This window comes from Vigna unguiculata, chromosome 4, assembly GCF_037176805.1.
Source record: "Vigna unguiculata cultivar grain cowpea cultivar isolate G323 ecotype 2 chromosome 4, ASM3717680v1, whole genome shotgun sequence".
Lineage (NCBI taxonomy): Eukaryota > Viridiplantae > Streptophyta > Magnoliopsida > Fabales > Fabaceae > Vigna > Vigna unguiculata.
In genome coordinates, this window is record NC_140795.1 from 428992 (window position 1) to 447570 (window position 18579).

An 18579-nucleotide genomic window follows, 5' to 3' on the forward strand; every position below is an offset into this window, starting at 1 on the left:
CACCCTTACAAGATTTTCTCTGTCGAGATTAATCTGTTTTCCATTGGTTGGTTGATGTCAAATACAATTATTTAGGTTGACATTGATCTCGATTTATGTATGTATGTATTTATTGCAGTGACAAACATTTATATCTCTATTTATGTATGTATGTAATTCCTCTGTCGCAGGGAAAGCAAGAGAGACGTTTAAGAGTGAGTGATAGAAAAAACTTACAGGCATTCTCCACCAGTTTGCTCTGCTTTCTTTTTAGCTGACAACTAAACTTGTTAGTCACAAGCATTTTAAGAGAGGCATGGAAATAAAAAGAAAAATAGGTCGAAATAATAATAATAATAATAATAATTTTTTCTTTTAATGTCTACAAGTCGAAATAATTGGGACGACACCTAACTAAGTCGATATTAACGAGCTTGCAATACATGGGATCGATATTCTCCCAACGCCCAGATGGGGAATATGTTTCTGTAAGCAGAGTATGAGATCATGCAGTTCTTGTTGAAGACTCCCATTATTTCCTGAAGTGATGATAAAGTAAGGTCAAAATTATTTAAACTGCTGACGAAGTCAACTATGCAGTCTTTTCCTTAAAGTGAATAATAAACAAACGAAGAAAGATGCATCATCTACTATTGATTTCAATTAAAATCACTATAATTTTAAATAACTTTAAATCAGGAATAGATGCATATGCTTACTTTCCCACTCCAATTACTTTACACATTTAAACACTTTTTGTAAGCAATACACAATGTAAGTAGTAAATAAAAACAAAGTATGGCTTCATACCTGTTGGGGAAAGTCACCGCTCTCCATTTGGGAATTTATCAAGTATGCAGCTGCCCGGTGCAGTGGAATCGGATCTCTCTTGGCCTGTTACATTATTAACAAGGCAGTGGAACAACATAAGTACAATCTCGACATCATTATTTTGTATTTCTCCGGCACGATAAGGAAGGGTCAGATATAAGGATGTAAAGCAGAATCCATCGACAAAGTATCCAATTATTTGGGAAAATGTCAAACTTTCATCACATTTGGCATGGACATAATTATAAGCACATCAACTACCAATTAAAGGTAGAGGAAGATAGCTGATCATTTTCATACATTATCTTTAAGCTCCAATCAAGCTGTTATCACACATCACGGAAAGGAAATGAAGATAGAAAAACTAAACAGCATATTAACATGATATATAATATTTTATGACGATATTAGTACGATTAATTATATTGTTATATTATAAATTTATTCAGCCACGGGCATATCTATATCTGAGCTTAAAGGGTGGCTGAGTACAAGAGACTTCCAACTAATTAGGACTGGGGAGAGTAGATGTAAGCAGCCTAACCCTCGCCAGCAGAGAAGCTATTTCCAAGATTAAAACAGAACAGGGCAGCAACCTTACCGTTGCTCCCAGCATCACCCTTGTACTCTAAACTGCTTAACTTAAAATCAGAATCGTTCTTTCTAAAACCAATGATTAATTGTCCTACGCCGAAAAATGGGTGCTGTGCAACAAACTAATGAAATACAATGGCTGCATTACAAAAGTGGTAAACTTTGCTTCATACCTGTCCAGCATCCATGAGAGCCAACATAGCCCACCCAGTGTTTACCACATGACACCTGTTGCCTTCCAGATTTGAATACACCTGAAGACAAATTGTTAGAAAGATTAATCAAGAAATCTCATCAATTAAATTGCTGAAAGCAATCCAGCTCGGTGTTGATGCAAATTACATTTCCACAACCACCTGTAATAGTTATGTTCATCATTTCATCTTCTTGATATTATTTTACAACTAACTACTACATCCACTTCTCTAGGGACAGGACAGATATGAAATTTATGTTTTACACAGAAATTGAGATAATACTGCATTTCCCTCGGTGTTTAAAACAAGTTGTGAAATTTTTAATCCACTAATGCTATTAATTTCATTGTATAGTTAACTCCCCAGAACGCATTTGATGCTACCTTGCCAGCTTAGTTGACATGGACATCCCGAATAAAATCCAGTCGACTTAATTGGGACATAGGAAATGAGTTAGTAAACTACGGGCTGTCAGTTGGGTACTGAAATTCGATACCCGCTGTTATGGAATTCATTCTACCATGATCAATAGCAGATAACTTTCTATGGAAAATACCCTAAAATTCTACCATTAAAGCCATAAAGAAGATAAAGCATAAACATTGATATTCTTCATTCGATTTTTTTGGTCGGCAATATTCTTCGTTCATTGACTCAGATAAGAAGGGTACATTTATACAGTCTAAAGTTATGCCAACAACTAAATTATGGCCCTACAAGTGTCATCATCGCATTTTAGGGAATTAAACTATAAACTAAGTATCATGAATAATATTCTAATATTTGATCATATCCTATAAAATCCTTTAAGCACAAGACACTGGTCATACAAACATTGACTAGTTGGTGCTTGCCATAGATTGTGCAGTAAAAAAAAAACTGATATTGACGTTAGAAATAACAAAGTTGACCTTGTTTTGACAGGACAGATAGCTCTCTCCCCAGCCACCGGAAGGCAGCTGCTTGGACAGCAGAAATTCACAAGCTTTCCGGATGCTTGGGCAATTACTGAAACTCTTTCCAGCAGCAATCAATCCTTTTACCCCAAACCAAGCACCATAAGTGAAGCAAACTCCCCAAGAACCATACCTGTTTAGCAGTTTGAGTGATTAGAGATCTACTTAACAAAGAAAGTTCAAATCCATGCAGAAACAGAAGCAGACAGGAAAAAAAAACGTAGACCAAATATGAGATGTATGAATACCCAAAAAACACACTTCACCATTATACACAATATCAGTAGAAAATTCCCAAATGGGAGAAGCATACCATGAACCATCTGAAGCTTGTATCTTTTCAATGAAGGCAGTAGCTTTCTCTATACAACATTGTATTTCTTCTCGGCGATGTCCAGGATATAATTTCCTAAATGATGCCAAAGCTTGAATTGCTGCTGATGTACATTCCACATAACTATAGAGCACATAAGGAACCATCAAGTTAAAATAAAAAATTAAAATAGTGGAGTAAGAGGAATAAAAGATAAATACAAAAACTGATATTTAACAAACATTTGATAGCTTACGGATAATCAATAACGATGTCACCAAATGTTTCAGCCGGATTGATTAACTGACAACAGAGAGAGCATTATCAATATCAACATTTTGAGCTTATATATAAAAATTAATCCAAAAATTAACTGCCCAAATTCTCAGGATCAGTTATTGAGCCATAATTATGAAACCTAAGGGTAAATCCAATGAAACCAGAAAAAGGATTGTTCATAAACTATTATTCAACTCGTAATTTCTTTCATAGCATCAATCCAAAATTGTGCTTTTCAACTTGTTATATGATTTTAAAATAATCTAGCTGCTTATTTCCAATGTTCAATCATAATTCATTTGTATAGAAAGGAGAATACAGATAAACCTTTAGTGAAATTAAAAGAAGATATATTATTATTGGAATTTATTACAAGGTAACATATTTCATAACATATAAAGGGAACTCAAGGAACACTGCCTTTAAATTAGAAGCTTTAAAACAAGAAATATGGATATTGTTATTCTTGTAGGAAGATCAATATCCATAACCTGCCATCACACATTTCACATTTCAAAGAACATATACTAAAATCTAATGAGAATAGGCTAAATGATAAAAGTGGAGTACCTCCAACCAATTATAAGATCGTTTAAGCTCGTATGTTGCAAAACCACCATCTTCATTCTGCAAAGATAGGGAAAATGCTTTTGAATTTAAAAATAGGAAATAAACACAGTAAATATATGTAAAAAATTAACTCATTTTCACCTCTTCTACGTTCTTGTATATATAGTAATATTAAAATTGCCCAAATCACGAAGCTAAAATAATGTGTGTGGATAATTAAAAACTGAAAACAAACACATAAAATATATATAAAAAATAAATCCACTTTTGTCTCTTCTACTATATTCTTATATAGATCATAACTCAAGTAATAAAATTGACCAAATTACCAAGCTAAAAGAATCAATTCACTGGACTCAAAACATGAATAGATGATACAGCTTACAAAGGCAAATATACACACATAAATTGCATCCAAATTATTAGTCAAAATGGTGAGCAGCTACGTAAATGATAGTGAAAGCTCTCATCAAAGCAATGGAAACTAAGTTTAGTTCATTCCCAAACTGAAGGCTAATAGCATCTCGCTATACGTTTAGGCCAGTTGAAATGAATGAGAAAGTACATATGTAAACACACCACTGTATTATGGTATACAAGTAATAGCATAAAATGATATACATGGTATATTTTCTCAAACAATTCAGATTATCTGGTTCAAATCATGATAAGTCTAGCTACCTGTAGTGAGAGAATGACATTTACTGAATCATATAATCGCTTCACCTCCAATGGTTCACCAACTACTTCTGGTGCAATTTTGGATAATGATAGAACAGCCTGAAAAAGAAAAAACATGAATCAAGAGAGAAGAATCAAATAAGAAAGACTAACTTGTTTTTATCAATAATTACTTTCAGTCCTTCAGCTGTGCAATCAGAAATTGGCCATCCATGATCTGCGGTTGAAAAAGGCCAAGCACCTTTTGAAATGTGACGATACCATTTATTAAGATCACCTGGGCAGTCTTCTAAAACCTTTCAAACGAGAAAATTTGTTATTAACAAGGGGAAATCAATGTGATTTATAATGATAAATGCAAAAGAACACCTGGGAGTTCTTAATATAGGTATGAGCTTTTCTTATAGTTGGACCAAATTCTTCAATGAGGTTAGTTGATATAATAGCTTGGACAGCAAAAGCAGTATCCCATAGTTGACTTCCATTGTAGCCCTGCAACAAAAAAAATGGTTAAAAGTTAAATTTGTAACTCTTTTTTAATAAACTCTAACATCGGACATTAAGAAAAGCTCATTTGTGCAGTAATATTAGTCCACATATTACATTATAAGGAGACACCATTATAGTATAGTATCTCTATATTATTCCCAATCATCTGTGAATATGTCCAATAGAATAAAAAAAATTACTTAATCACTTTGACAAGGTGAAAATAAGTTGATTTATATATTCACCTGCATTTTCATTCCATCTTCAGCAATCCATAGATAATCATAAACTCTTGGAAGATGCAATTTGAAGGCCTCAGAATTTGGATCTTCCACCCAGCAGCAAAGCATATTTAACACCTGAATAATAATCATTAAGAATGATAAAATAAGTTAGTATTCCTAAGTATTTACTGCTTTCGATGGAAATATAAATTAATCCATATAAGTGGAGAATGGAAGGCCAGCTCAGGCATCCATAAAAAATATAAATGAAAAAAAATTGAGGTAAAAGACATAAACAGTCAGCCCAGCATAGGAAAATTACCAACCAATAGTTTAGCAGAATGTCAGTATTCTCATGCTTCTACTCAAAAGCTGGAAATTTAAAGAACGATCAACAATTTGAAAGGAGGTCCTAGTTGCCTGACTACTTTAAACAATTACCTTATTTACAGGACCTATGCATATGTATCGTGTATTCTCATCTTCATAATGTATATGCTCCATTGTTGAAGTAAGAGCCTTCTCCCTTAGCTTTTTGCCAGGCCAATGCATCAGAATTGGCTCGAGGAAATTGTGTAAAGATCCCCAAAGAATATCCTGCACGAGTGGGTGAGGATAGTACAAGTCTTCCTGCACAAGAGCAAAGATAATCCATCTGTAATTCTTATCTGCAGCACTAATAAATTGGTAGCTGGAAGTTTGAGAGATAAAATCCCAAAATTATATTTGTAACTTCACCCATAACCAAGAGATCAAGAGTTCAATTATTGCTAACCCATTTAGCACATGGAAGTGTTGGTTTGTGCATTGCCCAACTTTCAAGACCAAATGGTTCATCCCCAAAGATATAAAAATCATTATTGACACTATAAATGATAGCCTATACCAAGGCGTTACAGAGGGAGTAAAGTTTGTCATAAGGATATCGTTGGCATTGTGATAAAATAAAATTCATAGCAACAAGTTGGTTATGAAGTGACAAAAGAAGTAGGATGTAGTAATAGTAACATCATGATGGCCATTGTTGTGACAAGATTTGGTGGTGGTGATGACATAAGAGTAATGCTCACGCAAGTTCCGGCATCAAATGACCAGGAAACCCGACATATGGTTTCACCAGAAAAAGAAGCCAAAGAGAGAGGGGTAATGTCCGAATGCTACTTTCAATGAAATGATTAGTATGAGTAGATCAAGGATATTCTATTGTGGGTCTCAAATTAAAAATGCTAGTGAAACAATTATATAATATATTCATAGACCCAGTTTAGCGGCTTCACTAACCTTTGCACACAGATTGCGAGCTCGATCCCAGTCAATATCATGATATGGTACAGTATAAAGCTCTTTTCTCAAAGATAATATTGTTGGTGTGATTGGGCCAACAAACCTCTTTCCATATAAGTAGGACATTGGTAAATAGACCATCCGGCAGTGACACCACATCCTTCCTGTAAGACAAAAAAAATTATTTATTTCCAAGCTTACAAAAGAATGAGTGGAACATCAAACTATGTTCAAGATGACAGAAGACAACCAATTTCATAATGAAAGCACTTAACAAAATATTCAGGAATATCAAGTTTTTCTCAGGAACATCATATACCACATGAAATCATGAACAGGTTCCTTCCTTCTTTTAACAATCTGGATACAATATGTCAAGAACCAACTTAAGCTTTGATGAGAAGGGCAAGCATATAAATGATTTTATATTACATCTCTAATAAATGCCCTCATGCAAGAGTGCTTTGGACTTGAAAGCATGGATAATGCACAACCCCACCTACCTTGTGCCAAAGTTCCATTTTTTATAAGATCGAAGATGGCAAGGAGCGGACTTCAGACTACTTGATATAGAGGACGTAATGCCATGCCATGAATCAACAATTCCATAAACTTAAGCTTTATGGTGAATGCATACGAACTGTTTTATATCAAGTTTCAAGCATAGTATGTAGGCTCTATATCACAAATATTCTTATTTGTGCAATAGCTTTCTCTTTTCTTCCAAAACATAAATTCATACAGCAGAAGTAGACCACAAAAGGTCTCTGACACACTGAGCAACAAAACAAATTTGAAGTATAAACATCGGAAAACAAATTTTCTATACATATTTGAGGAAACTTGTTCAACCCATACTAACTTATTTCTAGATCAACAAACTCAGGCTTCTCAATTAATTTGACAGGATTCCACAGCCATTATTATTCTATAAAATATTCATTCCTCTCAACTTGACATTAGGTGGTGTGGGGGATTTTGGGGGAGGGGGGAGAGGGCGGTAACGGGGAAGATTTTGAACAAAGAGACAAAGGTTAGTCTAATTGATCAGAACACACTTAAACATTTATAGGGATTATTGACAAAAGCATTGCTAATTTTAAAAGCAACTCATATTAACATTGTTAACCAGTTAACCGGCTGGTTGTTCCTACCCCCGAAATATTTTAATCACATCATTTCCTTTTCGTAGATTTACCTAATATGTCTTCTCTGAACAAATTACAACATATAAAAATGGAATAAAGAGCAACAACCTGGATGAAATGGCAGAATGTACGGAATGAGCCATATCTCAGGGGGCAGGGGATTATTTCCAGACCATTCGTACACTCCAAGTACCTATCCCACAACAAAATTAGACATAAATACACCACGATATCAAATCTATCATCATAATAAGGTTAACATCTTAACTGAAAGCCACATCTTCCCCCATGACGTAATATGGGTAGCACCACCATGCACTAGAATCCAGTCACGTGCCTTCTCCATCTCCCCTTCTCCATCATTGGGCCCCTCACCAAGCAATCTCAGAGTAACATAACTCAAGACAGAGCCAAACATGGTGCTTGGACCTTCAATATGCAAACCCCACCCACCATCCTTATTCTGCAGTTACATTTAAAATTAGGGGAACTACTGGGAGAAGATCATAGATCAAGGGGCAAAATGCTGTGAAGTCCTTACTTGATGGTTATATAGGTAACGACATATTTCCTTTTTATGCTCTTCAGTTAAAACTGCATTGAGTGCCCCAGTGATTGACAGAGTAATTACCTGTTTAATTGTATACCCAGAGTATAGGGATCTCATGGTTATCAACGGTAATGAAAGAAAAAAAAAAATCTAAATACCAAACCAAATGAAAACAGCAAATGCTGTAGGAAATGGCTAAGTGTTTTCCAGAATATTGGTAATACAGCACAGAATAACAAGTTTGACAAATAAGAGGAAGTGTTGAACACATAACTTACCAAGCCAGGCATCAGAAACATAGGACCTCCATAATCTCCCGGCCAGTGTCCGTCATGACACTGGAGAGTTGAATAGAAAGTTACAGCCCTTCTTAATGTTTGTGTCACAACGTCTTCAGTCAGATCCTGAATATCTTTAACTTCGACTTTGGGTAAGACTTCGTGGATTGGGTTCTCTCTTGCAAACTGCGTTGTTTTATATGGAAGAAAGACGATTGTATAGTACGTAAATGGTGAAATTTTTTTATACGAGAAACGAAACAAGTTTGACAGCTAGTAAATGAGTAAAAGATGATATGATATAAAATCCATTGATTTGTTTGTTTGTTTGAAGGGAAGCAACGAGTTATAGGTAAAGAAGTAATGTGAGAGAGAATTGAGCGAGGGAGAAGAGAGACTTGCAAGCGCATAAGTAGATCAGAGCTGTGTTTGGTTGTAAAGCGATTTTCATGGAAATTCTGGCGAGCTTTCTCAATCTCGAGGAGATCTTGAGGTGATCCGAGCTTAGGATCGAACTCCCACACCTGTCTTCCGACGTGATTGTTGAACGAGCGAAGCCATGGACTCCCTCCCTCCGCAAACTTGAGCTTCCACATTGTCGTTTCTGAAAAGGGGAACAAACGAGTGCATTGCAATTGCAACTGAATAGAAAAACAAATGACACTAATTAAGCGATTGTGCAGAGAGTGGAGTGACAAAATTCGAACAGCATGAACCTGTGTTTGCTGGGAAGATCGATAGATCAATCAAATCTAATCGAAATGGGGAAGGAGAAATGTAATGCAGTGCAGTGCAATGGTTATTGACTTAGTATTTGCTTCCACTACAAAAATATAGCATCTGCCAGCAATGCATTACGGAACGCGCAGTGGAAACGTTCAAATCTTTTAATTTATAACGAACATCTACTGCCACCGGGGCGGGGCGGAGCTACCAAAGCACCAACAAAACAACTACCACTGGATGGATGTACAGTTGATGTATGTATGTCTGTCTGTCTGTCTGGGCCAACAAGTTCCGTGCGTGGCTTTTGCAACTTTATTTCATTATTTTTAAGCTTCCTAACACTTTAACTTATACACGAGTAGATGACCATTTTCGTGCTTGAAAGTGTTGAACACTTTCCATTTCATATCTAAAAGTAAATTTTTTATTAAAATATTCTTATAGAATAAAAAATCAATTTCAATCTCATCCATTAGTTGTAGTGTGTTAATTTTTACAATTGTGCATAAGGGTTATTTCTCTACTAATACAATAATTAAAATTGCAGTCATGCGTTAGTTGTAGTATTTTATACAAAAGAAAAAAAATAAATTGAAAGAAACAAAATAAACAAGCAATGTTGAGAAATTAAGAATTTTTTTAAATAAATTGTTCCATAAATCTAAAATTATTGTCAGAGGATTTTTAGTTTTAACATAATAGTATAAGATATCTAATGGTCAAGTCAGGTTCTGACAAGTATCTAGAATACGTAAAATTCTCAAATAAACTTGATATTTATCATGATTTAGTTGATATATTTTATAAGTAAATACCTATTTTAGCTTCTAATTACATAATCAGGTACTAAAAAGAAGAAAAATAAAAAAATTGATGATTTTATTATAATTTTGCAGTAATTTCTCGAAGAATTAAAAACGATGTAACTGAACCAAAAAATTTACGGTCGAGCTCCAGTAAGACGGTTAAGGAAGGATCCATGATATGACTTTTAGAGTTGAGCCACAACAAAATGATGGTCAACACTTAAGGCAATGCATGGCTAAACCACGAGATATGTGTTCAACACTTCAGGTGGTGCATGGATGAGTCACAAGAGAATGTGCTCAGCACTTAAGACAATGGATGACTGAGTCACAAGAATGTGCTCAGCACTTAAGACGGTGCATGGCTGACTACCAAAAGTTGGGTTGAGCACCGCTCAAAAATTTCTATAAATAAAGACCCTCATTTGAAACATTGAGTGGAGGATCCAAAATGTAGCAATATGATAGAATAGGGTCTGTGAGGCATGAAGGAGATGCTCTTAGTGTACATTTTATGTGTAGATGTTGTTGTAATTGCATTGTAATATTCTATGAGTAGCTAAACTCCCTCGTGTCCATGTTTGATGTAATTAATTCTGACTTCTTGGGTATTTATCTTTGCTTTCATTCAATTGTTTCTGGTTTGATTTATGCTTAATGATAACTTGATCCTCATCTATTTAACTGGTTTGGATTCAGTTGAGAAATTGGTCTCAAACTATGATCCAATCAAATCATCAACCTATATTGATGCTTATTTAAGTAGCCAGAGGAGATGTCATGCACATGGCAAGGATTCATTCAACGAGTCTTGCACATTAAAGCAAGGATTCATTGTACCAGGAATTGAGGAATCACACTAGATTTGAAGTCCTTAGGTTCTAGTGATTCATGGATGAACCTAAATCTACATAGAAATAGTACTCCCAAGACATTGAATGATGTGCATAGTAAGTAAACAAAATGGTAATGGTGTAATAGAAGAAAATGAGATGAAATCAATTCATAGCCCCTATTCCACTGAATCTATCTAATTACTATTATTTATTTTTACTTGCCAATATACTTGTTAAATCCATGTTGATACTATTACATACCAGTACACTTGTTAGAAAATGATTATTGTAAAACAGTCATCATGTATCTTTTGAAAAAAATCTATACCCAAACCCGACAATATATAGCCATTAGAACCGTTTTCTTTATCCATTTTTATCCGTATCCATCAAAATCCGACATGTGTTCAATTTTATTTTTTGTGTTTTTTGGTTTCGGTCGGTCTCTCACAATTTGCTCACATAGACACCGATTTCAACATAAAATATTTGAAATACATGGGTTTGTGCAAGTTGAACAATTTTCTGCTGAATTTTTCTTAGAATAAAGGAGTGATACTTGTATTAGATATATATACACCACTTTCAATACAAATCTTACGATTTTATTAGTCTTTTTATAATATTATTTAGCTTTTTTCATTTATATTTTTTTAAGAACTTGTTCGGATAAATTAATTTGAAAGAATTTGTACATACAAATTTGTAGGGAGTAAGCTTTGGGTTCTCCTGTGGGTAAAGAGATTAGAGAAGAAGATTCTAAGTGCATACAGTTATTTGATCAGATAAACTTGTGTGTACAGAATATAATATACAAGGTGATGCTGTTTGTCTGTGTAAGATGCATATGATTATTTATACGTTAATGATTGAGATTAAAAAATTAATAAATCCTTGATAAAGTGATATGACTTTGTAATTTAATCTAAATAAATTAAGATCGATTTGTCGACACTCTTACGATGAAATTCCCGTTGATATGTCCCGTACATGAATTAATATATTTTTCATCACGCGAAAATTGAAATTATTGGGCTGTTCACGATGACTGCACATAATAGAGACCCTGTACAAAAAAATAAGTAGTAGAGGGAGAGAAAGAGGTGATTCAGTAGACAGTTTTGTTTTTCCCTTTGTTTTGAACGTTGTTGATATTATTTCTTATTACTATTATATATATATATATATATATAGAGAGAGATTAGAATTATTGTCCTCAGGCATGAATTAATTTATTAATTAAAAGGATCGAGATGATTAAAAAGAGAAGAGAACAGCACAAAGTAAAAGAAGAATTATACGGCTAAATTTTGACAACTTTTTCTTACAGTATGATGTGTCATTTTTTAAGTGATTTTTGAATATTAAGTATGAAAAAAAGAAAAAATAAAAAACCACTTAGAAGATGATAGTTAAGATTGTAAGAGAAAGTTGTTAAAATTTAGTAGTCAAAAAATCATTTTCCAAAGTAAAAAGACGGACGTGAAACTTTCTGCGATCATATTTTTATTACTAAATTTTGACAATTTTTTCATAAAAATAATGTGTTATTTTCTAAGTGATTTTTAATATTGAGAATGAGAAAAAAAATAAAAATCCACTTAAAAAATAACATGTAAGATTATGAGAAAAAGTTGTCAAAATTCAGTAGTGAAAAAATCATTCTCCTTTTTCGTATATATACATATACATGGAGAGAGGGGAGGGAGAGAGAAGAAGGGAGTAAGTTAAGATGTGGAAGCTGAAGGTTTCAGAGAAGAATGAGGAAGAGGAGAGGGTAAGAAGCGTGAACAACCATATGGGAAGACAATTCTGGGAGTTCGATCCAAATCTTGGAAGCAAAGAAGAGCGAGCTGCAGTGGAACAAGTTCGCCAAGAATTTAACAAGAACCGTTTCAAATATAAACACAGTTCTGATCTCTTAATGAGACTCCAGGTGCATACATAGCTAGTTGGGTTTCTGTGTTTAATCTGCATGGAAGATTGACGTATGTGTTTGACAGTTTGAAAGGGAAAAGGGCATAAAGAGGAAGGAAGCAAGGAGGAAGAAAGAGATTGAAAGGGAGGAGGATATAAACGAGGAAGTCGTGGGAAGCACACTGAAAACAGCCCTGAGAAGTCTCTCAACCCTGCAAGCTGAGGATGGTTTCTGGCCAGCTGACTATGGCGGTCCTTTGTTTCTTTTACCTGGATTGGTGGGTGGCATTCTCTTTTCATGCAACATTATATTTTTTTGTTCCTTAACCTGGATTCATTGGTGTAGGTAATCGGATTGTGGGTGACTGGGACCCTTAATGCAGTGTTGCAGAGGGAGCATCAGAGCGAGATGCGGCGGTATCTGTTGAATCACCAGGCATAGATGAATTATATATATATATGAATGATGAATGTTAATATATATATATTATATGATGAGTTAAGATGGATGAGTTGTTATGGTTTATACAGAACGAAGATGGAGGGTGGGGGTTGCATATAGAAGGCCACAGCACAATGTTTTGTACAGCTCTGAACTATGTGAGCTTGAGATTGCTTGGAGAAGAGGTGGATGGTGGAGATGGCAGCATGCAGAAAGCAAGGGCCTGGATTCTTCATCGTGGTGGAGTCACTCACATTCCTTCATGGGGAAAACTCTGGCTCTCTGTAACTCTCCATTCATAGTTAACTCTTTTTATTTTTGTTCATAAATTTAAATTTAAGTGATAAGAATGTTGGTGTAGGTGCTTGGCGTATACGAATGGAGCGGCATGAAGGCAATTCCACCGGAGATTTGGGTGCTTCCCTACTGTGTTCCTTTCCACCCAGGAAGGATGTGGTGTCACTCTCGATTGGTGTATCTACCAATGTCTTACTTGTATGGAAGAAGATTCGTGGGTCCGATCAACGCAACTATTTTATCCCTCAGAAAAGAGCTCTACACCCTTCCATATCACATACTTCACTGGGATCAGGCTAAGACTTTATGTGCCAAGGTATATTGTCTTCTCATTAATGCATATATACTTCATCTCAATGAATCAGAGATTAAACACAAACCTAAATATTATGCATCCATATCAATAGCATAGTGTTTAATCAACAAAGACAATAATGTTAACGACAATAACTCTGAGTAAGATATAAGATAATTATGATATATATGTTTTGTTGTAATTATGGCAGGAAGATATGTACCATAGATGTCCAATGATCCAGAATATTTTATGGAGTTTTCTTGACAATGTAGGAGAACCTCTTCTCATGCGATGGCCCTACTCCAAGCTAAGGCAGAAAGCACTCGATTGTGTAATGCAACATATACACTATGAAGATGAAAACACAAACTACGTTTGTATTGGACCCATTAATAAGGTAATGATGTGATAACGTCTTACCTCTTATATCATCCTATTTATCATTCACTATTAATTTTATAAAAAATAAATTAAAATTCAAGTCATACTTAATAATACAATATAAAGTATTTTATGTGCACCACCTAATGCTCTTATAAAGATAAGTATGATAAAGTAAGTCATATAGTGACCCATTTTAGCTGCCATCAATTCACCATAAATAGACTAAGCTGAACTAATAAAAAATAGCCAACATACTTTTTTTTATAAACATTAAATTTTAAAAGAATATATAAGAACTTTAAACATAATTTTTTTTATAATTTATTTATTTTATTATATTGGTAAAACAAAGGGGCATGACTGATTGATGGATTAAAACACTCCACTTTTTTCAGTCTATTTTATCACTCTTATCTAAAGAGATAAACACGTGAAGTGATTTTCTTTAAAAGAAAACTGACACTTACTTTGTCTTACTTTCTTTTATAGTTACCTAATGGATTTCTTTATTATTATTATTATTATTATTATTATTATTATTATTATTATTACATAATAGATCTTCCACTTATCATCTTTTGACTATTTATAACTAACTCTTTCCAAAAGTGTCTCATTCTATTGCGTGCAATCCTTTTACCAAAAATAAAAGGAAGAAAAGATAGCACACCAACCAGATTAGGGGACACAATTATATTAAACCATTGATATTAATATTTCAAAGATGTAAACTAGATAACTTTGATGCTCCCACGTCTTATAAATGGCGTGTCGAGTTTACACAAATAGAATACCCACACGATATTTATAAGACAAACTTTGTCTGATTTGAAAAATAATCTTTTGTTTTCAACATGATTTTGATGATTAAAATAAAGACTAAATTTTATACGATCACTATTTTTTACTTTCCGAATATTAGATAGATAAATTAAATTTACTTTTATATTAGTTGATAATATATTAATTGACCATTTTAAACTAATATGTATATAAAGGTCATGTTTTATGTCCTATATTTTTTCAATTTAGTCATATCTCTGTGTCTGTATACATGTCGTATCCGTATCCGGACAACATATAGATAGCATTATGTTAATTTTCTTAGTAATTTGAATAAAGACAACCAAACAAGCTGGCCTAATGAAACAGGTATTAAACATGGTTTGCTGTTGGGTGGAGAATCCCAATTCTCAAGCATTTCAGTGTCACATTTCAAGAATCAAAGACTATCTCTGGGTGGCTGAGGATGGAATGAAAATGCAGGTTCTACACCGCTTATATATTATTTCTGCAGAAATTGACAAATGCATTTAAATTAACTTAAACTTTTGTTTGTGATTAAATACATTGATCAGCAAATTCTAATGAAGGTAGTTCATGAATGTCAGGGATATAATGGTTCTCAATTTTGGGATGTTGTTTTGTCTGTTCAAGCAATCTTAGCTACCAATCTTGAGGATGAATATGGTTCAATGCTTAAGAGAGCAAATAATTTCATAAAGTGCTCACAGGTATAGCACATTGATTAAATGTTGTTGTAAGGTGTGAAATATATATTGATCATTAAGGGTCAAATATCTTTTTAATGTCTAAATTTAAATGTAAAATTAAAATTTTTTTTTCTTCTGATCTTTGATATAGTTTGATTTTCAAATTTTAAAAATAAATATTGTTCTAGACTGATATTTGAACTCGAATGTGTAAACAGTTCAAACACCACCAACCTGAAACAAAATTATTTCATGGAATTGAATTAGAAAAATTGTATCTATTCATTTTGAAAGATTGAGGACCACATTATAACACAGTTTGAGACGAAAACGAATTTTAATTTTCCTTTCAAGCTTACATATTAAGATTAAAAACATATTTAATCTAATAATTAATTACATTGAACTTGGGTGTGTAGATTACAGCAAACAGCTCTGGTAATCCAAGTTATTGGTATCGCCACATTTCTAAAGGTGGTTGGCCTTTTTCAACTGCAGACAATGGTTGGCCTTCCACAGACTGCACTGCAGAAGGCCTGAAGGTGATGATGATGAATGAATTTGCCATTAATTTCAATAAAATTGCAATTCTTAAATATTAGTGCTACTTAAATTAACGGACAAAAACATAGAATTAATCAGATGATGGTAGAACTTTTCAGTTACATTTCATCAAGCTATTAGTTTCTTAAGTCGTTTGTTTAACTTGTTTGTACATGCCTTTTCTCAGACAGCCATTCTGTTATCAGATTTGCCATTTGAGACAGTGGGAAAAGCAGTGGAAATAGAACAACTATACGAAGCTGTTAATTTAACATTATCCCTACAGGTACATATCAAAAAGTTTAGATGTTGCTAAAACATAATTTAAGGTATCATCAATGTATAGCTGAAAGTGACCACGGTCGCAACTACAACCACAATTTGTTATGTCAATTTAAAAACTTCAGCGTCATTGGTTAATGAATTTTCTTACTCATAATATAACAGAACAAAAATGGAGGATTTGCATCATATGAGCTCACGAGATCTTATGCATGGTTGGAGGTAAAACTATTACTTTCTCATAAATGAACAGCTATATTTTCAATCTTCTAATACGATTGATTTTTGTGACAGAAAATGAATCCAGCAGAAACATTTGAAGATATCATGATAGATTATCAGTATGTTTAACATGTGGTTTCTTATAATTTATACAGAGTTAGAATATATTTTTTTAGAATTGTGTCAAATTTAGGAGTTCATAATTTTGTTATAGGTGTGTAGAATGCACATCATCAATAATTCAAGGTCTTGCATTATTCAGAAGACGATATCCAACGTATAGAAGGAAGGAAATAGAAACTTGCATTGCTAAGGCAGCAAGCTACATCGAAAGCATACAATTAGCTGATGGTTCATGGTTTGCTTTGTTTCTCCTCAAACTCATTTCTATTGAAATGTCATAAGGAATAAACTCATGATATTTGAAATGTAATGATGATGCTAAATGCTTTATGAACAAAGCGTAGAGAATGAACTTAGATATTCTTTCCCTTGCAAATTTCAAAATATTTGTAATTAATTAACTAGGTACGGGTCATGGGGAATCTGTTATACCTATGGAACATGGTTTGGAATAAAGGGACTCATAGCTGCAGGGAAAAGGTACCAAGATGACCACAGCATTAGAAGAGCATGTGATTTTTTGCTTTCAAATCAGCAACTTTCCGGTGGGTGGGGAGAAAGCTATATTGCATGTCAACAAAAGGTAACTTGTATACATTCTCAGCGTCATTGTATTCGTAACCATGTCTAACATGATCTTATTTCAAACTCGAAAAGAATTGTTTCTGGTAATCATATGCTTTTCTCAATATAGATACTCTTCTTTGATTTTGCATATTATAATTTTTTGTCAAAGACAAGTACACTAATTAAAAGTAGAAGTAAAACAGGTTTACATGAATCTAGAAGGAAACAAGTCTCATGTCGTGAACACTGCATGGGCTATGTTGGCACTCATTGAAGCAGGACAGGTATACCAAGTTCAATGTGCAGAACATATTCTTTTATAGAATCAATCATAGGTGAAATGAGAGAACAGACTTCTATAAAGTTAGTGTTTATTCTATGGTAGGGTCAAAGAGATCCAATCCCATTGCATCGTGCAGCCAAGGTTTTGATCAATTCACAAATGGAAAATGGGGAGTTTCCCCAACAGGTAACTCACAATCACAGTAATATAAAATTATGAATGCAAATTTCTGCTAATCTTGTATAGCTTTCATACAAAACTCATCATTACATTTATTTTGAGAATATTTTTTCATCTAATATGTATATTTCTGAAATACATATGATGTTATGTAGGAAATCATGGGAGTGTTCAATAAGAATTGTACTATCAGTTACTCTGCGTATAGAAACATATTCCCAATATGGGCCCTTGGAGAATATCGAAGTCGCATATTGTGTTGTCCTAACAAGTAAAGGGTGGAGAGCAAGAACATAATAATCATGTAAATTACGTCCTGGGATCTTTATTTTATGCTTCTCTATATCATTCCAATAATTACATTCGCATACTTATCTACCTTGTTTGTTGGCAAACCAACGTGTGTAGTTATTGGAAAACTTCTGTGAAATAAACCACGGATGGAAAATGTAAATTGCTTTGTCCCAGCAAAGGATCAAGAGTAACACAATCATTGGATAAGTTTCATGTTCTTGGCATGTCATTTTCTCATTTGATACACATTTTCCTTTTCTTGAAACACAGCTAAGGAGAGAGATAGAAAGAAAAAAAAAACTTTAAATGAAGTGTTATAAGAATAAGACTCAAGGATGTATAGAAAGAATTTCGAAATCCTAGAAAGTAAAAGTTTCTTGTATAAAATAAAATTCCTTGCTTTAAAGTATTCTTTCTAGAATATTTTAAAATAATATTCACAAAATATGTAAACAAAATTTTCTTAATAACAACATTCATTCTATAATGATATAAATGTTTCTAACACTTTTT

General features: G+C 33.6%; 2 protein-coding genes across 2 annotated transcripts; one reads left to right on the plus strand and one right to left on the minus strand.

Annotated features, from left to right (window-relative positions):
* Positions 1 to 302: 302 nt before the first annotated feature.
* On the minus strand, positions 303 to 9405 carry LOC114182005 (cycloartenol synthase-like). Its single transcript, XM_028068742.2, has 19 exons — positions 9090 to 9405; positions 8772 to 8977; positions 8374 to 8559; positions 8087 to 8176; positions 7814 to 8008; positions 7654 to 7738; positions 6395 to 6561; positions 5555 to 5743; positions 5135 to 5248; positions 4770 to 4892; positions 4574 to 4696; positions 4401 to 4499; positions 3720 to 3776; positions 3127 to 3173; positions 2871 to 3014; positions 2513 to 2690; positions 1578 to 1658; positions 790 to 873; positions 303 to 518 (listed from the first exon to the last, which is right to left on the minus strand). The coding sequence occupies exons 2-19, from the start codon at positions 8967 to 8969 to the stop codon at positions 405 to 407; spliced, it is 2274 nt and encodes a 757-aa protein (XP_027924543.1). The 5' UTR covers positions 8970 to 8977; positions 9090 to 9405; the 3' UTR covers positions 303 to 404.
* Positions 9406 to 12457: 3052 nt separating this feature from the next.
* LOC114181303 (cycloartenol synthase-like) lies at positions 12458 to 18283 on the plus strand. The gene is made up of 17 exons (XM_028067725.2): positions 12458 to 12677; positions 12745 to 12936; positions 13005 to 13094; positions 13190 to 13384; positions 13462 to 13713; positions 13904 to 14092; positions 15232 to 15345; positions 15471 to 15593; positions 15992 to 16114; positions 16303 to 16401; positions 16563 to 16619; positions 16692 to 16738; positions 16834 to 16977; positions 17148 to 17325; positions 17513 to 17593; positions 17695 to 17778; positions 17928 to 18283. Exons 1-17 carry the CDS (start codon positions 12474 to 12476, stop codon positions 18045 to 18047), a joined length of 2292 nt encoding a protein of 763 aa, XP_027923526.1. The 5' UTR covers positions 12458 to 12473; the 3' UTR covers positions 18048 to 18283.
* The last annotated feature ends 296 nt before the right edge of the window (positions 18284 to 18579 follow it).